General features: G+C 35.1%; 1 protein-coding gene across 1 annotated transcript in view; it reads right to left on the bottom strand.

The window, feature by feature from the left end:
- LOC150082099 (uncharacterized) overlaps nucleotides 1-25,351 on the bottom strand; it is a 365,646-nt gene that overhangs the window by 320,545 nt on the left and 19,750 nt on the right. Inside the window, exon 2 of the mRNA XM_090379102.1 lies at nucleotides 13,654-13,779. Within this exon, the coding sequence (XP_090235228.1) occupies nucleotides 13,654-13,779 (126 nt within the window). The remainder of the gene's footprint in view (nucleotides 1-13,653; nucleotides 13,780-25,351) is intronic.

Raw genomic sequence — 25,351 nt, 5'->3', positions numbered from 1 at the left:
AAAATAAAATCCCTCTATAAATTCAACTGCAGCTGTGTTAAATAAGAAAGTAAATATACTCACTCATTACACTCTAACAAAATATAAACAAATCAAATTACAAAGTGCATTCTAGTTACAACGTTGCCAAAATATTTCAAGTTACGAGGTACCAAAGTTATTTCTCACAAAATAATCAATGTATATGGGACTGCTTTCTGTCTAACTGCCATTACTTCTGAATGTTTTCAGATAGCAGCACAATGCAAGTATGTCATACTGAGTGCAGCACCCTAAACGGCATACCATGTTTATGATACAATGCAACCTCAATATAACACAGGTGTCAGGCAACAACTTTAATACCCATGTTATAAGCAAAGGAAATTATAACCAAAAATGTTTTTTAGCATAAATACACTTATTGTAATGTGCAACTGGAACTTCTAAGCAACCAGGTCATTGCTTCGACTGCCAACAAGTACATTACAAACAGCCTTGCTTCTTGTTCTGAAAATGCTGCTAATTGAAGGTTATTATTAGTAATCTTGTCTTTTCGAAACTTTATTTACTTTTTTTTGAGCAGTTTTAAATTGCTATTAAGCTTACTTTCTCCCACGCTAATCCAATATTGTGTGCAATGTCTTTCAGTGTTAATGTTTTAGAAATTCTAGAAGTTGAATTTCTGAGTTCACAACTGAATAGTGGGCTTTCAAGGCTCAAATAATGCCCTGATCAACAGACTGAATTAGTGCAGTTGTGTTCACTGACAAAAACAAAGCTCTGATTTTACCATCTTTTGATTTAAGGGATCAGCTGAAGGATGATGCTGGGCAGTGATCCAACAGTAAAAGAGCCTTTTCTTCAATTTCTTTGGAAAATAAGTGGCATCTCACTGATAGTATAAACTCATTTTCGAACCGTGAATCAAACACATCACTCAGCATCTAAGGGTTGCAGCTATTTTTATATATCACAGCTGGAGGTTTCGTGCTGACGTGCTTAAAATACCCAGCACTTAGACTGGTAAACAATGGCTTTTGCTTTTGATTTCCTGAGTTGTTTGTGCACAGTAACAGAGAAATTCTCTTTGTTAGTTTTCATGCCCATTTTGTTGGATGCCTTTTTAAAATCCAGTGACTTGTCAGGGATAAGTTTATAGTACAGCACTGTTTCATCACAGTTGTACAACTATTCATCTGTGAATCCACAATCTTTACTCACACATTACATAGCAATTCAGGCAATGTCTGCTGCTGTAATGTCACTAATTGCAGATTCGCCTACAAGACTAACCTGGTATATCCCATGACAAGTCTTCTAACCCCAAAGCCACCCTTCAGAAGCTTTAAATGTGTCATTATCTCCACCAAGTAGCTTATGAAATTTAAGCACCCGTGCTCTCAATTTTAGCCTACTTTTCAGTACTCCAATAAGCTTCTGTAGAAACTACAGGTAGTTCTCAACTTTACAAGTTAATTCGTTCCTAGCACGCACTCATAAAGCGGGAATTTATTTCTCACAGACATAAGGTTAAAAATAGAGGTTACGTTCTCAACAATGAAATTAGTTAGCTAATTAGTTTATGTTTAAACTGACTGATTTATCGAAAGAAATGAACAGTCTGTAAAATCAAGCAAATTATAATAATAGAGAAATTATTTACAACTTACATATGTTAAAGAATGTTTATTCTTCATCATCATCGACTAAATGCACACTCACTGATCACTCATTATTGGCTCGCCACTCAGTTTGTTGCACAAGGAGTAGTCTTCTTCAGAAATGCTTCAAGAGGTGTTTGTTCCAAGATAATCTTCTCTTTTAATTATAAATTTCATGATTGCATGCATAAGCATTTTTAATGGCACACACAAATTGTAACTAACACAATTCACATGGAGTAACAAATTTATGAAGCTTAAAAAAAAAAAAAAAAAAGAATGAAGAGAAGTTTTTCTGAAAACTTTTTTTATACGATTGAAGATTTCAGAAAATGGCAAACACATTTCACCATAATAATGTGAAAAACCACACAATTCCAGTTATCAGTATCTTTGCAAATGCAACAAGATAGAGTTTACTACATGTTTATAATTGCTTGCAGTGACAGAAAAGCCCAATAAACCAGAAAGTGCAAATTGTTTTATGGTAGTGACCTCCAGAAATGTGCTTTAGAAAAATATCACAAAGGTGTTTAAAATTAATTCTTATAATTGAACATATGATAATGATGCATTTTAATGGTTTGAATTGGTAACTAATACAATTTACAAACCACGCTCACGACCTTTTATATGGCCTTAAGGTCATGCTAATGACCTTAAAAATTACATTTTAGAGAGAGATAAATAGCTGTTATACAGCGAAAATTTCAACTTCCAAGATAATGAAATGAATTACCAAAAACCAATGTTATTGGGTTCACATTACGGTATTTTAACAATACAATGGTGTCTCTGGAACTGATTAATATCGTAAAGCGGGGTACACTGTATTGTATAATACAGTTATTATACACTGTATTGTATAATATAATTCCAAACCATTGCACATGGTTTGGAATGCAGTATTTATGAATGGTTAGCATTCATTTTTTGCAATTAATGTTCATATTTTCGATTTTGTTGATACTTGGGGGGAAAAAAACTTGCAAACACGGGAATTCGTAAAGTGAAAACTGTCTGTACTTGTATAAGCATTGGACCACATCACTCTTTTCACAAAGTCTAGCTTTCCTTCTTTGGAGGCCTATTTCATCTTCTACTGAGTCTATGACTGAATACAATTTTTCTTACTGTTTCATCCAACTGCAAATCGTTCCTTCTGTAATTCCACAATTGCAAAATATACTGCATTTTGTTTCAATATTATTAACATTTGATAATTAACTTTTCTTCAACTGTATGACTTAATTTTTATGGTCACTAATTTAGTCCTACTGATTTACTAATTTTGCCTTGTATAAATTTCTGATGCCCTAGAATTTACCGTGTTTTGAGAAAATGAAATAAAACAGAAAGCGTCCGGCTTACCATGGTGCCGAAATGAAGTAAAGTGATTCTCTATAAATCACTTGTCACTTCATGTATATTTTTGTCTACTTTAGCCCTTAGCAGTTTTTGCTATCAAAGAAAGTATGTAACCTGCTGCTGTTTACAAACATTTACTTTGTAACTAATGTAACACACTTGAGAAATGATAACCCTATTCTCTTCCAGAGTTAGCTGTTTGTAATAGCATTCCACTGATATAATCTTTTATTGCATATCTAGCTCAGGGGAGAAACTGTGCCTACAGCCCTGATGTTTACAAAAATTATTCTGCAACTGAAAACTGAATATGTCGAAGCAAATATAATGCCGGTTTTCTTGTTAATACAAAAAGTAAGATGTACAGTAGACAGCACTATATACAAGATTCATCATTCCCAGTATGAAATTAACAGCATTAGCATTAATAGTGGCATATGATGCAAGAAAGCAAGCTTACAGCATCAGCCAAAAAAAAAAAATACTTTCCATTCCACTCCAAAAGTTTGTCCAGTTCTTCCTTGAATATATTTAAGCTATCAACTTCCGTAACAACAGATGGAAGTTTCTTTTTCACATATCGCTACCACAACTGTCTTTCCTCAATTTGAATTTATGCATCTTCAAGTGCGTAATCTAATGGGATTCTTACACAAAACATTCAAAGCCTTATACACTTCAATTAGATCACTTTGCAGGTGCCTAGTCTCCAGATGCTACATTTGGCAGAACACAAGCCTTTCTTGGAAAGAAAATCCCTTTGTTTCCCCTCAACACTCTCATTGTTCTTCTCTGTACTCATTCCATGCTCTATATCCTTCTTTAAATGAGCCTCCAGATGTGTATGCAGTACCCTTAGTATAAGGCCTGACCACTGCCTTATACAAAGGGATAATCACCTCCTTATACCTGCTAGCAAAGTTCATGTATGTCATTGACAAGACCAAGGTCTGCACTGCTCTGAAAGCTTATTTCTGATTGCATAATTACCCCAAGTCTTCTTCATTCTCCTCGACGCTCTACATCCTTCTTAAAATGAGCCTCCAGATGTGTATGCAGTACCCGTTGTATAAGGCCTGACCACTGCCTTATACAAAGGGATAATCACCTAAGTGTCAGTTATAAATGGTACTTTAGGATCTACAATTTGAGCTGTACTTTACTTATGTCGATGTTAAACTTCAGTTGCCTATTCTCAGTCTATCCGCCAAACTTTTCTAGATACTGACACAGCAGTGTACCATCATTACTATCATTAACAACACTGGCAACCTTTGAATCATCTGCAAAGTTGAACATTAGGTCTGATATACCTTCATCAATATAATTTTTAAATGTAGAAAACAACAATGGGCACAACACTGAACCAACGAGTCAACGGTACGATCAATCAAGAAATTAGAAGAAAAAATCTGCCATGGTGTCCGTGAAAACGCGCTAGTTGAACCCTGGGGGGACTCCATTAATATATTAGTCCACAAAGAGCAGTGCCCAAAAGAAGACAGAGTGGTTACCACTCTGTCTTCTCCTACACAACCACCCATTTATCCATAGCAACAACTTGCCCTTAATACCATACCAATTTGTCTTTAATTTGCTACATTTTAACTACAGTAAACCCCTGCTATTCGCGGTCACTGATTTAATATAAAATGAAATCTAAAAAAAAATGTGAATTTTAAAGTGCCGTGAACATTTTCCGCCATAAAAAAAACATGTGGCTAAAATTATCTTTCCCGGTCAAAACAGCACTCAGTGGGTTTTTTTTTTTTTTTTGGGGGGGGGGGGTGTGACAAAATCGCGAGCATGGATGTTTCTCGCTAATCCTTCTTCAGTATGTGTTATGCGCTTGTCATGGAGGGTTTCGTCGTTTGCTTTCAATTTATATGCTTATAAATTGAACAAATTTATCAATTTATAAATTGATATGCTTACAAAAGTGATAAATCTACTGTTTTGCACTGTAAAACAGACTTTTTCTAGTGTGTTAATAGAAGAAAGTGACTTTATTTTGGACAAGCTCTTTCTAACCCGTACAAAAATATGGCTACGAATAACAAGGGAAATGTGAAAAGATCAAAGGTGATGACATTAGCGAATAAAATTGAGTTATTAGATAAAATTTCTAATGGCGAAAGTGTCTCCTCAGTGGCAAAACATTATAAAATCAATGAGTACGATCAATCAAGAAATCAGAAGAAAAAATCCGCTGTAGTGTCCGTGAAAACACGCTAGTTGCTTCAAAAATTTGCTCTGTAACTCGTGATGTTAAATTAGAAAAAATGGAAAAGGCTTTAAATCTGTGGATAGAAGACCGAACTCAAAATAAAATTCCGTTAAGTTCACTCATCATTCGTGAAAGGGAAAAACTCCTTTATCAACATTTTAGGGAAACTGGTGATAGCACTGGCGGGATAAGTTTTTTTTAGCTAGCAAAGGCATTGGTTTGAAAGATTTGTTTGAAATTTCTAATAAATATTACATTTAATATTAAATTGTTTCTTATTTTCATTTCTATGCCATATGCTTGCATTTCGCTATGTACTGTCTATGTACATAGTCATATTATGAAGATACATATAATACATACATAGACAAAATTTTAGACTAGTTTTTCTTATATATTTCATACTTTGGAACGGAACCCCTTTATTACTATGGGAGCCATAACTCAGAATTTGCGTTTTCGGTATTCGCGGCATTTCTCAGGAACATAACCCCCTGCGAATAGCGGGGGTTTACTGTATATAATATCAAAATTATTTTTTGCATCCAGTTCCTTTGTGACCACATCCTAGTATCTGAGGACCATCCATATAACTGAGGACCTAGTATCCAATCAAATTGGATACTAGGTCCTCAGTTATTACGAAATCACTAGCTCCCTGTTAAAGTGCAATTTCTGGCCTCCACTGCTCTACAGAATTCCCCATGTGTGAATGTATATGCAAAATGCTAATTCAGTTTGTCAACTACCTGAGCAGGATCAACAACAGTCGAACCACCACTGATATCAAGTGGACCAATCTGATTCATCCCATTCCTTTTAGAGATTACATAAGTAAAGAAGTCTTTGTTGGGTTTTTTTCTTTGCATCCTTTGCCAAAGATTTCTCGCAATCTGCCTTCTCTTGTCTAAACTCTTTTGTGACTGATAATTTATATGTTCCCATGCATTTTTCCTCTCTGCCATGAATCCCATTAGTTCATCTGACATCCATTTAGGCCTAGACTTTGAACAGCATTTCTTAGTTGGTATGAAAAGCCTAGTAGCTCCAAAGATTAATTGAATGCTTCCTGTTTAGAATTTTCTGTTGTTAACATCAGCTGATCTTACATTGTATAGAATTTAAAAACTGTCTCGGGCCACCATAGTCACCTTTACAAAAGCAAAAACCCTTCCCTTTACCCCTGATGGTAGTTACATCTTTAAATAAATCCCACATCAATACAATGTGATCACTGTCACTTAGTGGTTCCTTTAGCTGCAGATTCTTATTGCATGAATAATCACTGCTGATAATCAGTATTACTCCTTCTGGTTGCCTCTTGAACATGCTACTGCTGATAATCAGCATTACTCCCTCTGGTTGTCTCTTGAACATGCTACTGCAGAAAACAGATCCAATAAATCCACAAAAGTCTTGCTGGTGTGAGAGCGACCACCCCACAAGTTCCAGTCAATATTTGGAAAATTAAAATCTACCATTATACGACATTCTGATTTACTGGCTCACTCTATTTCTCTGGACAGTTATTTGTTGTACTCATCAGGATAAATAGGCCTATAAAACACTCCTAGTCTCATTTTTGCTTTCCCAGTGATTATGTCACACAAAACCGACTCAACATTGCACTGGCCACACATGTCAAATGGATGCCCTGCCTTAGATTTTATGCATTTCCTAACTAACAGCATAACCCCCTCCTCCTCCCTTCCTATCCATGGCGTACCCATTGTACTCCACAAATTCAAATGCGACATCACTTATGTCTGTGTGACACCATGTCTCTGCTATCCCTACAATGTCTGCATTTGATGTTTTGACCAGTACTTCAAATTCATCAAGTTTACTTATAATGTTCCTGGCATTGGTATAATTGCAAGTGCAGGCAACCCTCATATAACACAATACTTATACAACACGGTTTTGCTCTAACACGGTCACAGAATTGCAGAAAATCTCGCATAACACAGTATTTTTGAGCATTTGTGAAGGGAAAACGCTGCTTTTAGGTTGGATGTAATTTTTCAACATTTCCATTCTTTCTTGTGAATCCCCGCTGTTAACTCGCTAGTTGTTATGCAAAAAAAAAAAATTTATTGGGAAATCGCTGTGTTAGGTTTTGTGCTATTGAACTTGTGTTTCTTTGATACCATAAAAAATTGTGACTTCGAAGCATGCAATTCATGACTTTTAAGATTTTTGAAAGGGAATTTTCCAGCCCTAAATTATGCCTGAGGAACTTAGTCATAATTTGGGAAACTGCCGATTTATTTAAAGAATGGTTTCTAAATTGTTTTGTGCCAGCTGTGGAAAAATATTTAAAGCAGAAAAATCTAGATTTCAAAGTTCTATTACTATTGGATAATGTGTCAGGCCATCCAAAAGATTTAAGTCATCCAAAATGTTGAAGTAATGTTCCTACTTCCTAATACAACTTGTTTAATTCAGCCATTAGATCAAAGCATTATATCTACATTTAAACCTCGTTACATCAGAAAATCGTTGCAATGGACTTTGGAAAAAATGATTCCGAATCTACTGAAGTGATAGAAACATTTTTTCAATTGTGAACTATATCGGAATCAAGATTTATTGTTCAAAGAAGAAAACAGTCAACATTAAATGCATGTTGACAAAATGTATGGCTGGTGTCAGCTCATTCTGGAACAGTCAAACCAGCAGAAAACAGAATCAGTGTGATAGCAGAACTTTAAGTCAGTAGGAGGAGAAGGTTTTGATGATATGACTACTCAGCACGTTCAAGAATTACTGGAAGAAAAAGTGGCTGGTAAAGCAGATTTGGTGAAAATGGCATCGGAAGTAAAACAAATCAGTTCAGATGATTATAGCACAGATGAAAATTCTGAAGTTCCAAATTTTACACTAAAAAGCATACAGGAAGGCATAAACTTCGCCGAGATCTATCAAGCAAAAGTGAACAATCCCAGAATACTAATTTTTTAAAGAGAGCAGAAGATACGTGAAATCTGGATGCTGCAGAAATAAAAAGCTCAAAAGGTGAAAATATTCTGCAACAGAGAAAACATTCTCGTTTGAATGTGCTTAGCAGCTATGAAGAGGAAGAAAATTAAATGAACATGCATTACCTGACATATATGTATCACAGTTTGTAAGACTTCAGTTATTATTTTTTATAAAAATTAAGTTTCCAATAGAATATATAAAAAAAAAAAAGAAAGAAAAAAGGGGAAAAAAAAAAAAGGTGTATTATTGATGGCTTTTGGAATGTAACCCCCCTCTTTTTGTACTTGTTCTTGGTCCCGTATAACATGGTTTCACACTACACAAGATTTTATAGGAACCTAACTACCATGTTATACAAGGGTTACCTGTATACACGTACCTGTTCTTACTCTTATTTACCCTAACACAGCCCATGTATTTACTATAATGACTCCCAGCAATTCTTGTAATTCTCAGCACCATGCTTTCCAGGCTGCTGATCATTCCAATAGCAGCAGTGCAAGAATCACTTTCACCTCTGCCTGCAGCTATTGTTAATCTATTAGTCTGTCTAACCCACCCGCCAAGCTAGCAGTTTTCCAACCCACATAATGCTGCCTTAATAATATCAACAAATATGCTTGTACTCTTTCGATTTAAGTGTATCCCATCCCTGTAGAAGCAGTCTCTCCTGTTAACAAGCACTGACCATACTGAAAAAATTACACCCCTTGAGCCTTTCACTATCTCTCCAGGGCCATATCGATTGACAAGGTTCTCATCATATATCCCCTCCTATCGTGTCTGGGCAGAATTGCAGACACTTGCAATTTTAACCCTAACTGGCGAGTTTTTTCAGTAGTTCTTTGAATACTACTTTTTTTTCATAATTCATTTTGGGTGACACAATCATAGCCACAGCATATTCAAAACCTCAGTGTGAAAAAGTACATTATATTGAGGTTGCACAGTATTTTTAAATTGCAGTCCACTCATTGACACAAAAAAAAAAAAAAAAAAAAGTCATGTCAACTTGTGTGAAGCAATGCTAACTCTAGATGCTACAATAAATAGATCATCGGTTCTACTTCTCAATACAGAAAGAAAGCGTCAGTCTTTTTTTTTTTTTTAATGAAAAACCCAAACACGAAAGGTATCAAAACCTATAGTACTTAGTACAGTGCATGGGTTGAAGGAGAAGTATGGGGGGAGGGGGATGCCGGAAACTTTTCTCTAGAGATTAAACATGGGTTTCACCACTTCAAGCCTCCAATAAGCAAAGTGGTGGTATTTCACCGGTTGATGAAAGTCATCTACCACCTGCCGAATTGAAGCACAGATTCGCCACCGCCTAAAACGTTCTGTTTTTACAAGTGCAGAAAAAAATGACGGCTGCTTTTTTCTGGGATATTGATAGAAGAACCCTTACACATTGTGTACCCACAGGTACTACAGCATTAGGAAACTCATATGAAGAAGCTTCAAAGAAAAAGTTCTTCCCAGCACTTCACAAAAAAAAAAAAAAAAAAAATGTCCACACGGACTAAATCACATTCATTTCCATCAGAACAATGTTTCCCTCCATCGTTCTGGAATTATGGAAAAATTTTTTTAAATTAAAAAAATCTGAGGTTATCCCACATTCACCATACTTCCCTGACCTTGCACCTAGTAACCTCTGGATGTTCCCAACAATGAAAGATGCTCTTCACAGCAGAAAATTTCCTAGCTGCTTCTGCCATTTACTAGTGGGCAGAACAAATTACCATGACCTTCACAGTTTGGAAGAACAGGGGTGAAAAATGGCAGCTTTTAGGAGACTTGAAAAGTGAGGCAAGTTTCACCTCTGCATCTTGTGTACTTTATGAGAAATAAATCTGGAGACCTTATAATAACTTGAATGAACCTCTTATTTCTTTCTTTCATTCATTCACACACTCACTTGCAATCCTGATAACTAAAAGCTTGCTACATATGCATTCAATATAATAGACAGCAATAATCATCTTTCCCTTATAAGAGCAGGTATCCCTCGGGTTAACCATTGAACATTTAATGAAATTTTGAAATTACAGAATTAATTTATTTATTAGAGAACTAATTCTATACAGGAATAGTGAAATTAAATGTTATATAATTATGGATATGTGTAAGGATACATAATATGCAGTAACTATAACTAGAGTACCATATGTAGAAATATTACAATATTGGAAATAAATTTTTACATACAGAATATTATCAGTAATGATTCCAGAGATTCTCAAACAGGGTATCATGTATTATATTATATGAGTTCCTTGGGGAAGTAATTTTGTCCCAGTTTTTAAATCTGATTGTTTCTCATACGTTTCAAATGAAAGTTTTTTTTAGAGTTGATTTTTTTTTTTTTTTTTTTTTTTACTTCTATCACTGAATTATAACCACTACATCCATAATGGACTATGCTGCATAGCTCGCAGTATAAAAACCCAAACAGCTTTGTAAGCTAGAGCAGTGGCAATCTGCATCTGGCCATGCAAGTCTAAGTGATAAACTAGCAGTTATAGGATGTAGTAAAATTAACCAGAGTTTGAAAAAGGCATGTTTATAGGAGCTCATCATTGGGTGCTCCAATATCGGAAATGGCATGTCGTCTTGGTTGCTCATGGCACACTGGGGTTAAGGTGTACAAAAGAATGATGTGAAATGGGTCAAACCACCTCTTGCCGACAGAACTGCAAAGGATTATGCAAGATGGATGTTCATGGTGGGCAAAGGGTGCAGCACATTGTATGGGCTTAATGGTGGGTCACTGTGCAACAGTTGACATTGAAATACAGTTATGGAGAACGCAAGAACAATATCCCAAATGATGACGCACCACACACTCGGATGTATGTGATTCCATAGCAGATAACCAAAGAGACACCAAATCCTCACCGCTGATCACTGTCGATGGCAAATGCTGAGGTGTTAACAACATGCTAGTTGGACACTGGAAGACTGGAAACAAGTGGCCTGGTAAGATGAGTCAAAATACCTTGTGCAACACACCGACAGATGCCTTTGTGTGTGATGCAAGCAACACTAGTCTATGGACACATTGTGCACGGTGCCCACTATCCAGAAGGATGACAGTGGCTTTTTTATATATGGGACATGTTTTGCTGACAAGGGCTAGGATCCCTGGTATGTATGGACCAACATTTTACTGTTGCAGTCTATTGGCAGCTCTTAGGAGACCATGTGCAACCTGCCATGTTTCATTTTATCCCGGACAGAAACTGGATCTTCCAAGACGATAATGTACCATATCATCGGGCCCATACTGTGCAAAAGTGGTTTCAGGAACACAGTGAAGATATCACCCACCCTGATTGGTTAGCCTCCAAATTTTCTTGATTTCAATCCATTTGAACACTTGTGGGATGTTTCGGAATGGGAAGTGAGGCGTACGGACACACAACCGTCATATATTATGACACTGGAAAGCCTTGCAGGCAGCATAGCTGCAGAACCCTCTGGACATCTTCAGATATCTTGTGGAGTCAATGCCTAGGCAAATAAAGGTTATTATCCATGCATATGGTGGCCCAACACAGTATTAGGTAGTTGGTCATAATTCAGTATTCACTCAGTGTATTCGATATACTGATTAAAATTTAATTATAAAAGGAAATTGTACATTATTTCTGGCCCACAAATGAAATTGTTAGTTTGTAAATTCTTGGGAAAGATCGAATCAAATTCATTTATCAATTCAGAAGACTGTGGTCACAAAGTTTGAGAAACCTTGTATCAATCAGTGAGCTTTAAGAAGCAGATTTTGGGATATAAATAAATAAAACCAAACAATCTGAAGTCTATCAAACTATTAATCTATTCTAAATTTTATGCTAAACTATTTATCACATGTAGCTAAATATACTAATTAATATACACTGGACAAGATCACGCAATATGCTTCAAGTCTGGGTACATTTATACTAATGTAAAATCTTTCAACTCGCATATTTCTAGTTTGCACTGCTCGTGCCTAGATATGCATTATGTTGTGCACCAGATTTGTACACTGGTTGTATATTTTATAGAAATGAATAATCAGTATACAAATGTAGCACAACAAAATACAGATCTAGGCAGAAGCAATACAAACTAGAGATGTGAAAGTTATTTTGGGTGTCTATGATAAAATATGCACTGGAAAATGTCACTGTGTATTAATGTTACCTTAAAATTATCAAATGCATATTAAAATATCATTTTTATATGATTCGGTTTAGTTTTAGTACTGTAATTAAAATACCATATACAGAAATATTACAATATTTCTATACACAGTATTTCTAAGTGACTTTATTATATAATTTGAGGTGAATTTTTGCACTTCAAATTATATAAAACAATCCCTGGGAAAACAGATTTCAACAAAGTTTCAAGAACCTATCTCTTTCGTTAACTGAGAGATACCTGCATCTAGGCCACATCCTTTACCTTGCAAGTTGCTGTTTTTAAAATATCACTGCTTTGCTGTAACAATAAACTTTTTCTATACTTGCTCTAAATAAGAGAAATATAAATTATAGTATTCATATATATACACACATATCCTTAATATCCTAGCAATTAAGCTATATTAATCTCCCAAATGCCTGCATCTGTGATACTGATTAGAGAGATGTCATGAATTACTTCAAAAAAAAAAAAAAAAAAAAAATATATATATATATATATATATATATATATATATATATATATATATATATTCTCCTATTTCAAAATAACAAGTATTTTTTAATTATTACTAAACTTGTAGAATCTTGTGACCCTGGTTGTTGCTAAAGTAGTACTCCAACTAGAGACGTACTACCATAGCAACAATCAAGGTCATATGATTCTACTAAAGTTTTTTTTTTTATCTATAACTACGAGATTAATTCAGATTTGCCAACTTATGCAAAAAATAGCTTTATCTTTCAGAATTTTTTTTTTAAATTAAATTTGGCTTCGTAGTTTTCATGACTATGTTTTCATATGCAAAATAAGTTTTTTAAAACTTATTTTGCATATATTCATTGATGTTCTGACAACTGGGTGATTATCCTGATAGTTCTTTTTTCACTAGGTAAATTTAGTTCTTAAAATAAATCGTTTACTCTCATGTACTGTTATCTCTGAACTGCAATTAAGGACTAGAACTATTAAAAAAGCACAGAAACATTTATATTATTAAAAACAAAATTAAACTAATAATAAAACTTAATTAAACTAATAATAAAACTTAATTAAACTAATAATAAAACTAATTATTCTAAAAGAAAACAAAAAAAAAAAGTATATAAAAAATCCTTTGCCTAGGAACTAAGTCTATAGAATATATTCAAAAAAGGAAAGCTAAGTGATACTCACATATGCAAAATTTATTAATTAATCTTACACATAGAAAGGCTCAATGATTTAATTCCTAACCTTTTCAAAAACGGAGCAAAAACTGGAGACGATGTTCTGTGTAAAAAGTGTAAGGTATACTCCCCCAATATTTTTGATAATGGAATCTATCAGGTACATCACTGGAAGCTTGATGTCAGAGTTAACCTAGAGTGAAAAAAAAAAAAAATATTCAAATATCAAATTACATTATATTATAAAAATGCACATTTATGGAAATATTAATTAAAAGCATAGCATCAAATATATTTAAATTGTTTCTTAATGTGTAAATTGCACAATTTAAAAATAAAATATCTCACACAATTAATTTCCTCTGCCAATGCCAACAACCTCAGTACAGGCATGCAAGTTCTCTGGATATGCAAAAAATACTAAAAACTTGATAAAATAACTATTCAGTAATGGTAAGAAAAACCTAAGTACACAAGACTAACTTTTTATTTACTACTCAGGAGATCGTCCTAAATACCACAACATCTTGTTACAAAGTTCTGTAACTGTTGGCAACTACATGTTTCTAAACTCAACTTACCAGTTTCCAAGATGAAAAACCCAAGCTCTATTAAAATAAAAAAAGAAGAAAAAAAGTCGTGTGTGACAGGATATAAACCTTTAGTCACATAACATGCAGAAAGACCTAATCCATCATACAAACTTTTATGAAGACCTGACCCTTTAGTGACAGGATGCAAACAGACTTCTCCAAGAAATGGAATGCGACAAACTCCACTATACCAGTGGTATTCAATTTATTCTCTTGATATTATCTGCCCCATCCAAACTTTGTTCAAATCTGTTTTCCTAGGGAATTTCCAAACAAAAATATCTTCAAGATTCTTGCACCATTTGGTATATGTAATGTTAACCATAATTCAGGATTAGTATGATGTCAGCATCAGCAGCAATAAAATCTCTTTACATGTGGACACAGCATAGGCGCCTCCATAGCCAGGAGCAGTAGTGTGTAGCACACGCTTCTTGATTAGACCAGGGTTCGAGCCGGTGACCATCAAATACGGAGGATGTGGAAAGGTCAGGGAATGACCATTGCATATCCCCAGCCCGGATAAAGGGTGAGGGTTGGCGTCAGACTGCAAAAATTTCATGCCAAAACGATAAAAAAAAAAATGCTGACCCCATATATAATGGGAAAAAACAGAGGACAAAAAATGTGGACACAGTATGTGAGACTGGGATCAAAATTCACAATAATTTTGAAGATACCAGCGATGGTTTTTCCCTAAATGGATGCATGATTTACTTTAACAGAGGCTACTGACACATAGGAACTCTGAGAAATCTTTCAGAGAAATTCTTTTATATCTTCATTGATTTAGGTCTGGTAAACTTATTGTAAATTTGATAACTGTTTTGCAGTTGCTTTAATAGTAATCTCCCTGTAAATGTATAAATGCTACTGACATCACTGCTCTGCTACAAAGGCACCTTAAAGATAATTTCCAGAAGACTACTTCCTTGGTCAAAGCTATCTGATATTGATGCAAAACGAGTTTCTCTCATTGAAGTTTTAGTCAAGGAAAGAAACAAACCTAGTGCTCCATTTCCTTTTTGTTCAAAATTTTGGTTCTTTAAATCATCTTGGTGCGAACTTTTCCCGTGTCAATTATTCTAAAATCAGTCATTAAATATCATCACCCACAGTAACCTGCTATTAATTAAAAACTCCATTGTAAAATCTGTTTACAGCTATTTCACAGTTACTGCTTCTCATCAGACTGTCTAATGGCCTGAATTAGCAACCTTGTGCCAAACAGTGAATAAATGTATGGAATCTAAACAAGAAGCCAAGAGGTGCATGTAAATAAAGCTTCAGGTCTACACATAACAGAAGTTAAATAATTAATGGGAAGTTTTACTTCCAGTTTATTCTCATTTAAATTCCATCCATTTATTCATCACTGAGTACAAAGTAATTAACTGAGGCCATCTACCTTCTGAGGAGATACCAGTATAGCTACTGGAGTCAAATTTAAATTTAATACCAGGTTCACTCCTGGATAATGCTATTAATTTAAAAATGATATTAATAACTGCACGCAACTTTGTGGATAATGATGTCATTTTTAAAAATACTGTTTTAAGTGCACGGTGATTAGGGCTATCACTTGAACAATGATAACATTCCAAACAGTAAAGATAAAAAAACATAATGAAGAATTTTTTTTTTCCAACTAAAAAGGTAACTATTTGTTCTTCTATGTATAAGAAAGAAATTTAGAGAAGGTAGACCACTGCTAAGTCTTCCAGACTTAAAGGTTATTTTTGGAATTACTTGGTTCATTTTGTTCAATGGGGCAGCAATAGTTGCCATACATAAGCAAGCGATGCACAAGCAAGGAGATTGCAAAAAATTGGGACCACACATTGCAAAAAAAAAAAAAAAAAAATATATATCATAGCCCACTGTAACACTAAGTACTGAAAATCCGGTTGCCATTAATAATTCCTTATATATGCAGCCAACACAAATTAGTACTCTTCTGATCTCAGCCATTTAGAGAATAAACAGAAATTTATTTATTTACAAATCACAACCTGTAACTGATGTTATTATATTTACTGTATAATGTGCTAAACACAAGGTTTTTTTGCTTTTTAGAAAGCTGCACGTTGGATATGAATGAATATCTTCCAAGAAATTAACATAATCACTTTAGTACTGTAATGGCATGTGTATCGTTTGGCTATTAATAAAAATGTCATTTCTTAAAAAGTTAACAAGTTATTTCTGATTATCAATTAATACCACCATAATCAAAAGCACTTAAAATATTTATCTTTACAATAAAAGATAAATAAGCATATTAACAATAAAATGCTAAAAATATTAAGAGAATCTGTGTAACTATGACAGGAAATATTAATTGAAAACTACGGTTGAGAGTTTTGCGAGTCAGTTCTATACATTACACCAGGAGTGGCCAACTTAATTTGCGATGCGATCTACTTTTTTCCTTCAAAATGTGCCATGATCTACCATCTCAAAAATTTCATTGCACAAATCGAGGGATGACTGCATATTTAAAAATCGTGGGATCGACCGAAATTAAATCTGCAATCGACTCATTGGCCAACCCTGCATTACATCAATGCACATAAAACAATCATTCTATTCACTTTATAACATAGTGCAGGGGCGGCCAACGAGTCGATCGCGTATTTAATTTCAGTCGATCACGACGAATTTTAAATATACAGTCATCCCTCAATTTGTGCACTTTGTGCAATGTAATTTTTGAGATGGTAGATCACGGCACATTTTGAAGGAAAAAAGTAGATCGCATCACAAATTAAGTAGGCCACTCCTGATATAGTGCATTATAACTAAAAAATTATTTTATAATTCTTATAAAAGAACACTAAAGCCAGCCAAGACAATCTTGTCTCCTCTTTGCAACAAGTACTTTCAAAAGCTGCTGGACTTGTGAACAAAAAAAAAAAAAAATGAAATACCAAATAAAACAATGGAATAAAAATATATTTTTTTAAAATCTCAATATAGCATACTTTGAATTGAGTAAATTTTCAATACTTGCATATTTGTACCCTAGTTACACATTTTAAATATTATCCGTTACTTTAATATTGTACTTTATATTATATTATATTCAAATATGAATAAGCTATTTTTTGTTTCCAAAGAGCATCAAAAAACCTAGCTATATATGCAGGCACAAAATGTATTACATGGGCAGATCCATGGCATGTTTACAACGTCCAATATAAAATTGTTTTATTCTTTTTTGAAAAAAGAATATAACAATTTTAAATTTTTGTTAATGAAGTTGACTGGTTCATAAAAAAGTTGTGTAGGCATACTATTATACTTTGTACAACTTCATTATTTAGTGGAGTCCCACACGATTTGGTGCTGGGCCAATTGCCTTCTGTATTTATTAATAATACTGACGAGAGTATTTCATGCTTAATGTCTAAGTTGGCAGATGATACGAAATTTATGCTGCTGCATCAAGATCTAGAAAAAATTAGGCAGCTGGTTTGATAAATGGCAATTGAAATTTAACATTTAGAAATGTACGGTACTGAGCTTATGGGTAACAGCAATCCCAGAGAAACATATCAACTGTGTGGTACTACTCAACCCAATGGAAAATGAAAAGGACTGGGGGGAGGGGGGGATTAGCATTAGTAGAGGCATTTGATGCAAGAAAGCAAGCTTATGCAGCATCAGCCAAAAAAAAAATAAAAATAAAAATAAATAAATAAATAAAAAATAACCACTTCCACTTCACCCCTCTGTTCATTCGAAATACCTGTCCAGCTGAGCCTTAAACTTATTTAGGCTATCAACTTCCACGACAAGGGATGGAAGTCTATTCCAGCAACCAACCACCCACTGGCTAAAGGCAAATTTCCTCATGTCTATCCTACATCTGTCTTTCCTCAATTTGAATTTATGCCCTCTCAGGTGATTATTCTGAGCAAGAGGAAGAATCCCATCAGCATTCAGCATGCTCAAACCATTCAAGGCTTTATACACCTCTATCAGATCACCTCACCGGTGCCCAGTCTCCAGACACTGTAATTTGCAAAACATAAGCCTTTCTTCGTAAGAGCACCCCTTTGTTCCATTCACTAATCTTGTTGCCTTTCTCTGTACTCGTTCCAGCATCTCTACATCCTTCTTGAAATGAGGCCTCCAGACCTGTATACAGTACACTAGGTGCGGTCTGACCATTGCCTTATACAAGGGAATAATCACCTCCTTATCCCTGCTAGAAAAATTCCTATATATCATTGACAATACACCATGAGCTACTCTTGCAGCCCGTCTGCACTGCTCAGAAAACTTCATATCTGCCTGCACAACCACCCACAGGTCCCTTTCATTCTCTACCACTGTCAGTGTAGTACCACAGAGTTGATACGTTGCTCTGGGGTTGCTGTTTCCCATATGTAGTACTTTACATTTGTCAATGTTAAACTTCATTTGCCACCTCTCAGCCCATCTGCTCAACCTTTCCAGATCCTGTTGCAGCAGCATAGTGTCAGTAGTGTCCTTGACAACCCTGCCAACCTTCGTATCGTCTGCAAACTTGGACATTAAGCTTGATATACCATCATCAATATCATTTATAAATACAGAAAACAATAAAGGACCTAATACTGAACCCTGAGGGACTCCACTAATAATATTAGTCCACAATGAGCAGTGTCCATTGATTACCACTCTGTCTTCTCCCCCTCAACCACCCCTTTATCCATAGCAGCAATTTGCCCCCAATGCCACACTGCTCCAATTTGTGCAGCAGTCTTCCATGTGCAACAGTATCAAAAGCCTTTATAAGATCTAAGTATATAATATCAAAGTTATTCCCTGCATCCAGTTCTTTTGTGACTGCATCATAGTATCCAATCAAACTGGTCAGGCAAGACTTCCCCTTAACAAAACCATGCTGTGTCTGAGCTATAACTGAAGTCTTGTCTATATGATCCTGCAGTGCTTCTTTAACCAGTGGCTCCATTAATTTTCCAGGAACAGAAATTAAACTAACAGGTCTATAATTACTTGTGTCGCCCTTTGATCCTCCTTTGTGAATTGGAGTCACATTTACACATCTGCAGTCCATGGGTACTTCCCCTGAGTCCAAGGAAGCTCTCATAATTATGGCTAAGGGTTTGCTTACTTCCTTTGCTGCTTCCTTTAATATAACTGGATAGATCCCATCCCACCCCAGGTGCCTTTCTTGTATTTATCTTCAACAATTTCTCCTCCACTTTACTCTCACTTATTACAAGATTCTCTAGCTTACTGCCAGAGTTGAATACACCTCTGGCATTCCCCTCGCTGAATAACTCATGTGTGAATGTCGATGCAAAATATTCATTCAGTTTGTTAGTTACCTGAGCAGGATCATCAACAGTTGACCCACCAATATCAAGTGGACCAATCTGATTCATCCCCTTCCTTCTAGAGTTTACATAAGTAAAGAATTCTTTGCTGTTTTTCTTTGCATCCCTTGCCAAAGATTTCTCGTAATCTGCCTTCGCCTGCCTAACCTCCTATGTAACTTGGTTACAGATCAACTTGTATCTATCATAGGCTTCTGTGTCACGTGTTAATTTGTATGTATCCCATGCATTTTTCTTCTCTGCCATATGTCTCATTAGTTCATCTGACATCCACTTAGGCCAAACCTTGAACTATATTTCTTAGTTGGTATGTAAAGCCTAGTAGCTTCCAAGATAAGGTCTCTGAATGCTTCCCATTTTGAATTTGCTCTCGGTAACATCATCAGTTGGTCCTGTATAGAATTTAAATACTGTCTCAGTCCATCGTAGTCGCCTTTACGAAAGCAATAACCCTTCCCTTTACCCCTAATGGTAGTTACCTCTGAGTAAATCCCACTTCAGCACACTGTGATCACTGCCACCTAGTGGTTCATTTACCTGCAGATTCTTAATGCATGAAGAATCACTACTGATAATCAAATCAAGAGTATTACTCCCTCTAGTTGCCTCCTGAACATGCTGATGTAGAAAACAATCATCCAATAAATCCACAAAAGCTTTGCTAGTGTGTGAGTGACCAGCCCCCAAATTCCAGTCAATATCTGGGAAATTAAAATCCCCCATTATAATACTCTCTGATTTACTGGCCCACTCTATTTCCCCGTGCTGTCCAGCAATGTCGACTGGCTTCACTTCCTTGGATTTTATGTATTTCTTAACTAATAGCATAACCCCTCCTCCCTTCCTATCCTGTCTATCCTTTCTGTAGACATTGTACTCCCCAAATTCCAGTTCTGCATTCCTTATATCTATGTGACACCACATCTCTGAAATCCCCACAATATCTGCCTTTGACGTTTTGAGCAATACCTCAAATTCATCAAATTTATTTACCAAACTCCTAGCATTGGTGTACACGCAAGTATACATGCACCTGTTCTTTTTCTTAGCTACCCTAACACAACCTATGTGTTTATTTGTACCCCAATGATTCCCAGCAGTCTCTGAAATATCCTGCATCTTATTTTCCAGGCTGCGGCTCATTCCAATAGAAGCAGTGCAAGAATCACTTTCACCTCTGCCAGCGGCTACTGTTAACCTATTAGTCCTTGTATCCCCCCAATCTAGCAGTTTTCCGACCCACCTAACACTGCCTCGATAGCATTAGCAAACATTCTTGCTGATGCTATCGAATTTAAGTGTATCCCATCCCTATAGAAGCAGTCTCTCCTGTTAAAAAGTACAGACCAGGCTGAAAAAAATTCTACCCCTTGAGCTTTGCACAATCCTTTCAGGGCCGAATTGATTGACAGGGCTCTCATCATATACTCCCTCCTATCATGTCTGGGCAGAATTGCAGACACTTTCAAATTCAACCCTAATTCACAGCTTTTTTTAAACAGTGACCTGTACTTGTTAAGTAATTCTGCCGGTCTCCTATTCTTAATATCATTAGTGCCAACGTGTACAACTATATCACCTTTTGTGCCCTTAAAAGATGATATCCGCTAATTGTGCAGACTGATAAAGTTCTTTGAGCAGTGCATGTATGCTGCCAGGACATGCACATGAGGGGGGCATAAATTTAAATTGAGGAAAGACAGTTGCAGAATAGATGCATGGAAGTTTGCCTTCAGTCAATAGCTGGTTGATTACTGGAATGAGCTTCCACTCATACCCATTACTGGAAAGAGTATGGATAGGTGAAATCAGTTTTTTTTTTTGTATAAGGTAGCTTTCTTACATCATTTGCTACTACTAATATTAATTCTAACTTACATCCACATTTCTCAAATTCTAACAATGCTTTGATCAGAAGTCAATTAGAATGACTACTAATATAAAATTGGTGGGGGAGGAGGTAAAAACCTACACACTGACACTGTGACCACAGAAGTGATTGACAATTACAGATCAGTGAGTCTGACATCTATGGTGATACAATTATAGAATCTTCAGTTAAAGACAATACAGAGACATCTCAATAAGAATATGAGTTTCAGCATAGTTTTGTGAAAGGTAGAACTTGTCTTGTATGGGCTCCTAAGGTCATAAAATTGTAGAGAAGAATAAATAATAATCCATTCCATTTTGAGACATATGTGATAATTTTACATTATATCATATATTTTATTTAGAATGCGTATATATAACTTACTATTTAATACTTTGTATCACAAGAAAACAAGCATATACAGCAACAGCCACAAAAAAAAAAAAGCCAACATTTCCCATTTCACCTGTCAATCTCTTCTAACAGTCTGTCTAGTTCTTCCTTGAAATTATTCAAATTACTCACCTCTGTAATGCCTGATGAGTATAATCGACCACCTGCTGCTGAAGGTAAATTTCCAGACATCTACCCTACAACAATCCTTCCTCAGTTGGAATTTGTAGCAAGTGGGTATGTAGTCTGAGAAAGAGGATTCCATCAACACTGAACTTACTCAATTTATTCAGCCTTAAATACCTCAATCAGATTTCATAATTGGCTAGTCTCCAGGTGCTGCACTTGCAGAAATAAAACGATTCCTGGTAAGCATACTCATTTGTTCCTCTAACCAATCTCATTGCTCTTCTCTGCATCTGTTCCAACAGATTCACATCTTTATTAAATAAGGCTTCTAAACTTGTATGCAGTACTCAAGTTGTAGCCTGACCATTGCCTTAATACAATGGGATAATCACTTGCTTATAATTATATACATTCCTTTAAATAAAATACACTAGTTGTAGAATCAATTTTTTATTACTAAAAAACACATTAGTTTAGGTGCATAAAAATTTGAGTAAAACTATAAAAACTTCAAGTAACTGACTGACATTTCTGGAATTTTTCTCCAGAAAACTACATTTTTATTTCTTCACACTACTTTCAACCACATGTTCAACCATTTTTAACTATGCCTAAAGTGGAATTCAAAAATCTGTACAAGTAAATAGTTATCACAAAAGCCATTTAGTAATATTTTCTTAATAAGTAACATTTACCAAATTAACTTTTTAGCTAAAACAGTAACAAAAAAAAAAAAACGTGTTTTACGTGAATAAAAATTTGAGAAACAGTGGAAACCATAGACACCAGAAGGAAGTTATACCTGCATTGAACTATTCCAAAAGGACAAGGGTGCACACTCCATTGAGAATAATGCAGTCACAAATCCAATGAAAGGAGGTATATACATGTTCCATAAAATGGAATTGCAGTAATCTATAAAGAGAGTCTGAAACAAATAGAAATACAAATTTTCTATACTATGGTATATTTTTGGAAGCACATTAAATTCTTCCCAAAACTATAATACCCTTCTGCATCTAAGAGGGCATACTATGATTCAAAGATTAAGCATATTATAAGACAGGGCCCGTATGGTACCAAAAGAAGTGCATGGTTAATTGATAATTGTTATGTTAATCAACTGCAATGAAACAGTTATAATAAATTTGTGAATTCTCCTGGCTTCTTTCGGACCACAGTGAATAATAAATTTAAAAATTTATTTATTTATACAAAGAAGAAACAAACAATTTCTCATGAAATCTGCTTTCTGGCATAAAAGAGAGAGATGTCAATTCTTCACCAGACAACAGTAAGAAATGATTGTTTTCTTTTTTAAAAAAAAGCTGAAAAACCGGTTCTGTGCCGCAGTGCCTCCGTAGCCAGGTGGGAAGGAGCAGCATGCGTAGCACACACTTCTTGATTAGACCGGGGTTCAAACCAGTCACCACCAAATATGGAGGATGCGGAAAGGTCAGGAAATGACCACCACATATTCCCAGAGCAATATGGCCTTTGTTACTAATGCTCCTAAAAACCAAATAACAACAACAACAACAGCTTCTGTGCCCTGAATGACAAGTGTTGTTGTCATTCATGGTACAGAAGTAGTTTTACAGATTTTTTTTTTTTTTTTGCTATTTAAGAAAATTCACTTCTTTCTGTCGTCTTTTTGTCAGTTGAAGAATTGACACCTCTCTTTTATGCCAGAATGCTGTTTTCATCAGAAATTGTTTGTTTCTTCTTTGTATAAATAAATAACACCACACTACGATGCAACCCAGAAGCAAAGGATACAATTTTTCTATATCAAAGACAGGATTAATCTAAGCACCGGCAAAAACAAAACTCAGGGCAGTTGATAAATAGAAGAAGAAAAAAAAAAAAAAAAAAAGCTAGGGGTAATTGTACATTCTCAGACGAAGTTCTCTGAGCAATACAAACATGTTGCTAGAAGATCTCATGGATTTCTATCAATGATATACAGAAACTTTGCCAACAAGGACTAAGAGGTGATTATCTCACCATATAAGAATTATCCTATTGCTAAGTTAAATATGGAATACTACATACAGGTTTGGAAAGCATACTTTTGTATGCATATATAGCTGCTGGAAAGGGAGTAATGCATCATGTACAAAGGAACAAGTCATGTAGAAATACTTTATTACATGCCACTCAGAGAGAGCATCTCCATAGATCCAGGAAGTCAGTATGACAAGCATCATTTTCGTAACACAAAATGAGCCAGTGTCTTGTGAAACATGTGAATCTCACTTGATGGTGGGAAAGAAAATGCAGACAGCATTTCTTCATCAAATTCATAATGACGGAAAGAAAGACCATGGGTATTGTCTGATAGATATATTATGCAAGTTTTTCCTCACCCGTGTGTAGATTGTGTGGATATTGTAGAACCCATTTCTTGTAAAGCATACTTCTGTAATAACCACATAGTAGGGTCTTTGTGGCAGATAATCTGTAGGCAGCAGTTTGTACACTGAATATTTTAGGGGTGTAGCTCTTGTTCACTGCACCTGAGAGACTTTCACATTTATCAGGCTGAGAATGGCTTAGATATTTTTGTGCATAACACCTAGCAGCCATAACAGTTTCCCATACATCTGACCAAAGAAGAATGTGAATGAATAGCAAGGTTTTTTTTTTTTTTTTTTCACACAGAATGATTCAATGGCATGGTGACATAATTAAAAGGTATTTATACGAAAAAAAAAAGTTGGAATTAAGGTTTTAAGATTTGGACATTCTCTTAATCAGTTTCTTTTCTTTTATTTCTTTTTTTTTCCCCCTTTTATTTTTTTAAACAGAATAAATTAAGGACATCCCAAACAGTAAACCCCTGGCACCACCATGCCGTGACGGGACTAATTGTATGTCTATCATTGCTGCAATTAAAGATTCTAAATTTTTTTAAAATTTACAAATTCTTCACTGTTGCATTCCATCACGAATAATTAATTATTGTATTATTAACCAGTGATAGCGCAATCAATGGGAAATTCTTTTCTTTTTTTTTTCTTACTTCACACATCAACTGTACAATGAGTGCATTTTACCTTATTTACAGTATTGCAGCATAATTTAATTTAGCATTCATTTCTCTGATACCAGAAGTGACCTTATGCAACACATTACAAAACAAAAAATTATGCAGTTTTTTTTTAAAAAAATAGAAACTAAGGGCACTGATTCATTTTCAGAACCAACTGTACAATTTATGATATGCAATTTTGAATAAATTTGTATGTACCAGCAAAAATGCAAAAAAAAATAACTTTTGAGAAAGTCTCTTCTTTGCATACTATAAAGTTCACAAAATGGATTTTTCAGCCTTAAAAAATGGAACTTACAGGGGGAGGGGGGGGGTAATTTATTTCAAAATTATAACTACAAAAACAACTACAGTATTTTCAAAATTCTGTA

This window comes from Mastigoproctus giganteus, chromosome 8, assembly GCF_048544385.1.
Source record: "Mastigoproctus giganteus isolate SK-2022 chromosome 8, ASM4854438v1, whole genome shotgun sequence".
Lineage (NCBI taxonomy): Eukaryota > Metazoa > Arthropoda > Arachnida > Uropygi > Thelyphonidae > Mastigoproctus > Mastigoproctus giganteus.
This window is presented reverse-complemented; position numbering and strand designations above follow the sequence as displayed.